The following is a 9,240-nucleotide window of genomic DNA, read 5'->3' on the forward strand; positions in this document are numbered from 1 at the left end:
TAGCCGGGCTTGGTGGTGGGCGCCTGTAGTCCCAGCTACTCAGGAGGCTGAGGCAGGAGAATGGCGTGAACCTGGGAGGCGGAGCTTGCAGTGAGCCAAGATCGTGCCACTGCACTCGAGCCTGGGCGACAGAGCGAGACTCTGTCTCAAAAAAAAAAAAACAAGAATAGTAGTACAGACATGACACAAACAAATAATTGCAATATGGTATGGTTACATTAATGACAGGCAATACAGTGGCAAGTACATGGACCCTAGATCCAAACCGCCTGGGTTTGAATCCTGGCTCTAACATTTATCAGCTTTATTACCCAAAGTAAATTAGATAACCTCTCTGTGCCTAGGGTTGTTCTCTATATGAACATGTAATGTACTTCGTGCCTGGTATAGAGTAAACACTGAACTCATCATTATTTTTATAATTATCACTATTAAACCTTATATTATGAAAAACGTTTCACTTGGTTAGGCACCTAACCTGAACTGGTTCCCTCTATAATCAGTAACATAAAACATTCCCTCTATAATCAGTAATAAGCCAACTAAATTCCTAAAACAGCAGTCACTAAAGCAATCCATATCACCTTAAGGCTATTTAAATAATGTTTTAAAACTTACCAAATATAACCAAGACAAAATTTAAAACTATTCTACACTCATATACTTTGTATATAGCCATATGGAAACCTACACAGGTTCTTTATCAGACAGCCCCAGAATATTATTCAAAACCAACAAATGTAAAAGTGAAAGAATGCAAATACACTGTAAACTTCATGTTCTTTATCTCTGATTTGCACTAAAAAGGAATAAAGGGGCTGGCTAACTATCACTTGCTCCTCCTAACGCTGATATTTCTTTATTTGACTCCAGTTTGAACTAATGATACTTAAGCGTTGTTTATTTGAGAATGGATCCATCCTGCATAGAAAACAGAATATATTTCACAGATAAGTGTAGAAATCCAAACAAGGGGCAGGTACAGTGGCTCACTTCTGTAATCCCAGCACTTTGGGAAGCTGAGGTAGGAGGACTGCTTGAGTCTTGGAGTTTGAGACCAGCCTGGGGAACATTGTGAAAAACCATCTCCACAAAAATTTAAAAATTAGCCAGGTGCGGTGGCACATGCGTGCCATCCCAGCTCTTCAGGAGGCTGTGGTGGGACAGTAACTTGAGCCCAGGAGGCTGCAGTAAGCCATGACTGTACCACTGCATTTTAGTCTGGATGACAGAGAAAGGCCCGTCTCAAAAAAAAAAAAAAAAAAAAAAGAAAAGAAAGAAATTCCAACAAACAAGATCAGAAATTAGAAACTTAAGATTCCTGTCTTAATGTTAACACTATATAAACCATTCCTCTTTCAAAAATATGCCTTCTGTTTGTCACTATTGTCTTGGCAATTAGTTATAGCTTCTGGCAAGCAAAGAAACCTATTTCAGACTTGCGTTCACACATTAAACTATCACTTAAACAGGAGTATTTAAGGTCTGGTGCAGTGGCTCACGTCTGTAATACCAGCACTTTGGGAGGCCAAGGTGGGCAGATCACCTGAGGTCTAGAGTTTGAGACCAGCCTGGCCAAAATGGGGAAACCCCATCTCTACTAAAAATACTAAAATTAGACATGTTTGGTGGCACACATCTGTAATCCCAGCTACTTGGGAGGCTGAGGCACGAGAATCGCTTCAACCCAGGAGACAGAGGCTGCAGTGAGCCGAGATCGCACCACTGCACTCCAGCCTGGGCGATGAGTGAGACTCTGTCTCAAATAATAATGATAATAATATTTAATAAAAACTCCTTGAATGACACAAATTACTACTTAAGCAAAAAGAACCTTGATATTTACAGGGGTAAAAAGTTCAAATAAATACTAAATTTCATTAATTATTATACATAAGCCAAGGGAATTTACTATATGCAAGGGAATCACTGTTCAGACAGTGAGCTGAGGGGCCAGAATTTGTGAAATAGAAGGGGTCCTTTTCACACAGTATTTACTTGAAGTTTCACAATAATCAAAGGTATCTGCTTCTAGCCCAATTATTCATGCATACACATCAACAAGATTTAAATTAACCAAAATGTTAAATGTGTATTAAGCAGCCACCATATAATGCAGGTTTGGGAATCAGCATTTAAATGGAAGAGTGTATATTCAGAGTAAAGTTCCACTGAGAAATAGAAAAGTCTGTAAAAACCGGTCTTGTCTTATACAAGAAACTGATGCTGACTTCTGTAATATAGCTAAATAGTCTCTTGATGTGTAGTTGGCACAATTCCAGAAATCTAAACTGCTAGCAAATTTGCTTACATCTGGTATAACTGTTACTATATCTAAAGAAAGGGATGAGAAACAAACCTTTAATCTCTACTTGAAATGATCTCTTTTATTTTTGCAAAGAGAAAAGGGTACACAACTAATATCCAAACAGAGTTAACAAAAGGCCTATTAAGGATTATTTTAAAACAAGTTCTTTACAAAAAAACAGAAAAGAAAGTTCTACTAGTTCTAGAATAAGTCCCAAGATTATTCAGTGACTAGATGGTCACAAAATGTTAATTAGGAGTTCTAATTTGTAGACTTATAATACCACATATTAAATCAAGTTTAGAAACTTAGAGTATAAAAATCTAACAAGATAGCACAAAAGAGAACTCAAGCTGAAGATGCAAAATATCCTTTTAGTAAGTCAAAGACTAACCATGAAAGTAGAAACCTAATTTAAAATTCACTCAGCCAGGCGTGGTGGCTCACGTCTGTAATCTCAGCACTTTGGAAGGCCAAGGCAGGTGGATCACCTGAGGTCAGGAGTTTGAGACCAGCCTAACATGGTGAAACCCTGTCTCTACTAAAAATACAAAAATTAGCCCAGCGTGGTGGTGCGTGCCTGTAATCCCAGCTACTCCAGAGGCAGGAGAATCGCTTGAACCTGGGAGGCGGAGGTTGCAGTGAGCCGAAATTGTGCCACTGTAGTCTAGCCTGGGCAATACAGCAAGACTCTGTCTCAAATAAAAAAAAACAAAACAGAGACATATGCCCATAGGTCTTTCAGGATGACTGCACATATCACAAAAAAATGGCCTTTTTCTTCAAATAAAAACTTACACGAAGAAGCAACAATTTCATGCCTTAAAAGTAATTTTCTGATTTTACTTTTAAAGTGCCAAGATTTAGCGGCTGCAGATACCTAAATCACTCTTGCAGAAGGCAATCATAAGTATCAACAGGCACTAGATGAGATTAGCTGGGTTTAAAAATGACTTCTCCTATTGACTCATTTATTCCCATCACCAGCATACAATCCTGGAAAGAACTAACAAATTTGTAACTCCCAGTTTCTGAAGAAACACGTTATAACCTCACATAAGGTAAAAATAATGAAATGCTACCATGTCCAAAGGCAAAAGTAAGCTCTGTGTGTGTGTGTATGTGTGTGCATATGTATGTGTATATATATATGTGTGTGTGTATATATGTGTGTGTGTATATATGTGTGTGTGTGTGTATGTGGAAGGCCAAATCTATCCCTGTTCCCGATCCAAACTTTTTTTTTGTTTTTGAGAGTCTTGCTCTGTCACCCAGGCTGGAGTGCAGTGGCACAATCTTGGCTCACTGCAACTTCCGCCTCCCGGGGTCAGGCGATTCTCCTGCCTTCAGGCTCCCAAGTAGCTGGAATTACAGGCGCCCGCCACCACGCCCAGCTAATTTTTTTTTTTTTTTGAGACGGAGTCTTGCTGTGCCACCCAGGGTAGAGTACAGTGGCACGATCTCGGCTCACTGCAAGCTCTGCCTCCTGGGTTCACGCCATTCTCCTGCCTCAGCCTCCCAAGTAGCTGGTACTACAGGGGGCCACCACTACGCCTGACTAATTTTTTTGTATTTTTAGTAGAGATAGGGTTTCACTGTGTTAGCCAGGATGGTCTCGATCTCCTGACCTCGTGATCCGCCCGCCTCAGCCTCCCAAAGTGCTGGGATTACAGGCGTAAGCCACCGCACCCAGCCGCCCCCAATTCAAACTTTAACAACTCATACAACTTCCCATTCTCTTAAACTGTAAAATTACATGGGCTTACACGACTCCAGGTTTTTCCTGCTGCTGTGGTAGAAAAGTGTTGAGAAATGTACCTTAGCTAGTTCTGAAGGAAAATATTTTTTTTTGAGACAGAGTCTCTCTCTGTCATCCAGGCTGGAGTGCAGTGGCACGATCCCAGCTCACTGCAACCTCCATCTCCCGGTTCAAGCAATTCTCTGCCTCAGCCTCCCGAGTGTTGCGGGAAGTCAGGGACCCCGAACAGAGGGACCAGTTGAAGCCGTGGCAGAAAAACATAAATTGTGAAGATTTCATGGGCATTTATTAGTTCCCCAAAATTAATACTTTTATAATTTCTTAGGCCTGTCTTTACTGCAATCTCGGAACATAAATTGTGAAGATTTCATGGACATTTATAACTTTCCTAATCAATACCCTTGTGATTTCCTATGCCTGTCTTTACTTTAATCACTTAATCCCATCATCTTCTTTGTAAACTGAGGAGGATATATGTCGCCTCAGGACCCTGTAATGATTGCGTTAACTGTACAAATTGTTTGTAGACCATGTGTGTTTAAAACTTGCTGGTTTTACGGCTCGGGGAGCATCACGGAACCTGCCGACATGTGATGTCTCCCCCAGACATCCAGCTTTAAATTTCTCTCTCTTGTGCTCTTTCCCTTTATTTTTCAACCCAGCCAAGACACTTAGGGAAAGAGAAAAGAACCCACGTTAAATATCGGGGGTGGGGTTTCACCCGATACTTGAGTAGCTGGGATTACAGGCACCCGCTGCCACACCCAGCTAATTTTTGTATTTTTAGCAGAGATGGAGTTTCACCATCTTGGCCAGGCTGGTCTTGAACTCCTGACCTCATGATCCACCTGCCACAGCCTCGCAAAGTGCTGGGATTACAGGTGTGAGCCACCGCCCCAGCATTGAATACATATTATGTATCTAAAATAATTTAATGTTTTATCAGAATCTCTCTCCAAATCTTCTTTTCCACTAAGTTTTCATCACTCTCTTGACTCTCTTAGTAAGAACACTAACTGGGCTTCCGTGATATACAAATCATTATGAGCTTAGCACCATTCAGTTATGCATATTCAAAACTTTTCAGTCAGGTCGGGCACAGAGGCTCACACCTGTAATCCCAACACTTTGGGAGGCTGAGGCAGGTGGATCACAAGGCCAGGAGCTCAAGACCAGCCTGACCAACACGGTGAAACGCCATCTCTACTAAAAATACAAAAATTAGCCGGGCGTGGTAGCACATGCCTGTAATCCCAGCTAATCAGGAGGATGAGGCAGGAGAATTGCTCAAACTCAGGAGGCGAAAGTTGCAGCAAGCCAAGATTGTTGGGTGACAGAGCAAGACTCCATCTCAAAAAAAAAACAAAAACTTTTCAGTCACCTGAATTCTATCAACATTTTTAGTACAGGAAGATAAAAAACAAACTTGAGCTGAAACCATGCCAGCTGGAAGGTGCACATTTATATTACTAGATCTACCGATCTACATACCACTTTAAAACCATACATCGAATTTAAACATTCTCTACCTGCAACAAAGAAAGCCTTGTTGATTTGATATACCTGGCTAGAGTACTTCTATTTTTCTCCACAGTTAAAGAAATTAATTCATCACTCTTTCATTTACCAGACAATTTTTTAAAAGCTGGCACTCACTCAAGTCCATTTGAAGAATGTTTTCCCAGCAGTTTGATCTAATTTACAATCAATTGAACTTAAGTACTTCTTGGGAATAGTATGTTCAACTGCTACTACTTTGACTTTCTATAGACAAAACAGTTTAAGAAAAAATCATAAATGTTATGAGGCCTTAAAATGAAACTTCTTTTCAGTATAATGTAAAGGATAGAAAATCAAAATATAAAATGTAAGTTAAAAGATCAAATCTGTAAATTATTTTATATCAAAGAAGTCTCAGAGTAACCAATAAACCATTTTGACAAGGAATGTCTAGGTGAAATCAAAACTAAAAAGGCGACCAGGTGTGGTGGCTCTTGCCTGTAATCCCAGCAACCTGGGAGGCTGAAGAGGTCAGATGCCTTGAGCCCAGGGGTTCAAGACCAGCCTGGGCAATATAGTGAGACCCCATATCTACAAAAAAATACAAATATGAATATTAGCCAGGCACAGTGGTACACGCCTGTAGTATCAGCTGCTTGGGAAGGTGAGGTGGGAGGATGGCTTGAGACCAGGAGACAGAGGTTGTGGTAGTTGAGATCATGCCACTGCGCCCCAGCCTGGGTGACAGAGCGAGACTGTCTCAAAAAAAAAAAAAAAAAAGTAAAAAGCAATTCAGCTTCAATACTGATGTACTTGTAAGAGTTTATGCCAAACTTGGTATCTATTTAAAAAGCAGCTTATACGGGAATAAGATTTCCAGTCAAAATGGACTGCTTTCATACTAAAATTATAAGGTCTAAAATAGTTCTCATTTTATAGACACTAACGGAGTTCCACATTCTATACCATGTTTCTTTTTAACATGTTCTTCCCCTATAACTAACTCCATTATCTAGCGTCTAATCTTCATATTGTCTCATAAAGCAAATGCTTTTCTCCCAATTATGAGTATGACTTATCTCAATTTTAAACTATAGTACAAAAAGGAAAAAAAAAAACTTCAAGAAAAACATAAAAACGAAGCCTCTTTAAGGAGACTTTCATGTTCAAAGTACTTAATTTTTCATCAGCTTTATTATGCATATTATATCCATTTTATATGTATGAAAATGTGATTTCCCTAATATCACAAAATAAGTTAATTTTGGAAATAGAATTTAAATTGTGACATTTGGCCGGGTGTGGTGGCTCACGTCTGTAATCTCAGCACTTTGGGAGGCAGGCAGATCACCTGAGGTCAGGAGTTCAAGACCAGCCTGGCCAACATGACAAAACTCTGTCTCTACTAAATATACAAAAATTAGCTGAGTATGGTGGCAGGCACCTGTAATCCCAGCTACTCAGGAGGCTGAGGCAGGGAGAACTGCTTGAACCCAGGAGGCGGAGATAGCAGTGATCTGAGATCACGCCACTGCATTCCAGCATGGGTGACAGAGCAAGACTCTGTCTCGAAAAAAATAAAAATAAAAATAAATTTAAAAATAAAATAAATTGTGACATTTACTTTATTTCACAATCCTGTTAGGTTATACTATTCAATATTCCCCATAAACATTTACCCCTCTTTTTTTTCTTTTTCTTTTTTTGAGTCAGGGTCTCACTCTGTTGTACAGGCTGGAGTGCAGCAGTACAATCATGGCTCCCTGCAGCCTCGGCCACCGGGGCTCAATAGATCCTCCCACCTCAGCCTCCCAAGTAGCTGGGACTACAGGCACACCCCACTATGCCTAGCTAATATTTGTTTGTTTGTCTGTTTGTTTTTGTTTCGTCATGTGGCCCAGGCTGGTCTCAAACTCATGGGCTCAAGGATTTGCTCGCCTCGGCCTCCCAAATTGCTGGGATTACAGGCGTGAACCACTTCACCCAGCTGAATTTACCCATTTCTAAAGTAACAAACATTGAAATCTTAACCTGAAAATGTCTCTCTCTCTCACTTACACACACACACCCACCCCCCACATATGCACATGCAGACAGCAAATTAAAATGGAAAACAGCTCTTACCTTCATCTCCTTCTGGTGCATATGAAGCTGTAATAATATCAATATCAGCACAATTCATCACAATCTGATTAGTTGCCTGCCTCACCTAAGGGGAAAAGAAAAACCAACAGTGTCAGAAACAGCCTACATTAACAGTATATACAACTTGACCAGGTGTGTTGGCGCACACCTGTAATCCCAGCACTTTGGGAGGCCAAGCAAAGAGGATCACGTGAGCCCAGGAGTTTGAGACCAGCCTGGACAACATGGCGAAACCCTGTCTCTACAAAAAATACAAAAATTGGCCAGGTGTTGTCATGTGTGCCTATAGTCCCAGCTACTCGGGAAGTTGACGTGGGAGGACTGCTTGAGCCCAGGAGGTTGAGGCTGCAATAAGCTGTGATCGTGCAGCTGCACTCCATCCTGGGCAACTGAGCAAGACTCTGTGTCTCTCAAATAATAATAATAATGATAATAGTAACAGACTTGGACTAATATCAGAGTCAATTTTTTAAAATCCAGACTTTGCTAAAACCTAGACTGAGAATTTATGCATCAATGGTATAAATAAATGAAGTTTTAATAATCCAAAACAACTCATATTTTCCAAATTATATTAAATAATGAATGTTTAAGTATTTCACATCACTTACATCTAACCAATGAGCCAAATAAAACAATGTTTTCTATTTAAACCTTGATTTTAAACTATTAAAGGGCTGGGCACAGTGGCTCACGCCTGTAATCCCAACACTTTGGGAGGCTGAGGCAGGAGTATTGCTTGAGGTCAAAAATTTAAGACCAGCTTGGGCAACATAGAGACAAAAAAAATTTTTTTAATTAGGTGGCTGTGATGGTACACACCTATAGTCCTAACTACTGGAGAGGCTGAGGGAGGAGGATCCCTTAAGCCCAGGAGGTCAAGCGAGGCTGCAGTGAGCGATGATTACACCACTGACCTCCAGCCTGAACAACAGAGACTCTGTCTCAAAAAATAAAAGTAGGTTGGGGGCTCACACCTGTAATCTTGGCACCTTGGGAGGCTGAAGCAGGTGGACCACTTGAAGTCAGGAGTTTGAGATCAGCCTGGCCAACATGGTGAAACCCCATCTCTAATAAAAATTATCTGGGTTGGCTGGGCACAGTGGCTCACGCCTGTAATCCCAGCACTTCGGAAGGCCGAGGCAGGCGGATCGTGAGGTCAGGAGATCGAGACCATCCTGGCTAACACGGTGAAACCCCGTCTCTACTAAAAAAACAAAAAATTTGCCATGCGTCATGGCGGGTGCCTGTAGCCCCAGCTACTCGGGAGGCTGAGGCAGGAGAATTGCTTGAACCCAGGAGGCAGAGGTTGCAGTGAGTCGAGATCGTGCCATTGCACTCCCACCTGAGTGACAGAGAAACACTCCGTCTAAAAAAAAAAAAAATTATCCGGGCCTGGTGGCACACAACTGTAATCCCAGCTACTCAGGATGCAGAGACAGGAGAATCACTTGAACCCAGGAGTTGAGGTTGCAATGGACCGAGATCGCACCATTGCACTGCAGAATGGGCAACAGAGTGAGGCTAC

At 41.2% G+C, this 9,240-nt stretch overlaps 1 protein-coding gene across 1 annotated transcript in view; it reads right to left on the minus strand.

Annotated features, from left to right (window-relative positions):
• The window catches only part of LOC105542973 (puromycin-sensitive aminopeptidase), a 122,511-nt gene that overhangs the window by 89,754 nt on the left and 23,517 nt on the right, over positions 1 to 9,240 (minus strand). Inside the window, exon 2 of the mRNA XM_011984696.1 lies at positions 7,692 to 7,776. Coding sequence (XP_011840086.1) covers positions 7,692 to 7,749 — 58 coding nt within the window. The 5' untranslated portion in view covers positions 7,750 to 7,776. The remainder of the gene's footprint in view (positions 1 to 7,691; positions 7,777 to 9,240) is intronic.

The sequence above is a fragment of the Mandrillus leucophaeus genome, unplaced genomic scaffold (genome assembly GCF_000951045.1).
Source record: "Mandrillus leucophaeus isolate KB7577 unplaced genomic scaffold, Mleu.le_1.0 Scaffold272, whole genome shotgun sequence".
Taxonomy (NCBI): Eukaryota; Metazoa; Chordata; class Mammalia; order Primates; family Cercopithecidae; genus Mandrillus; species Mandrillus leucophaeus.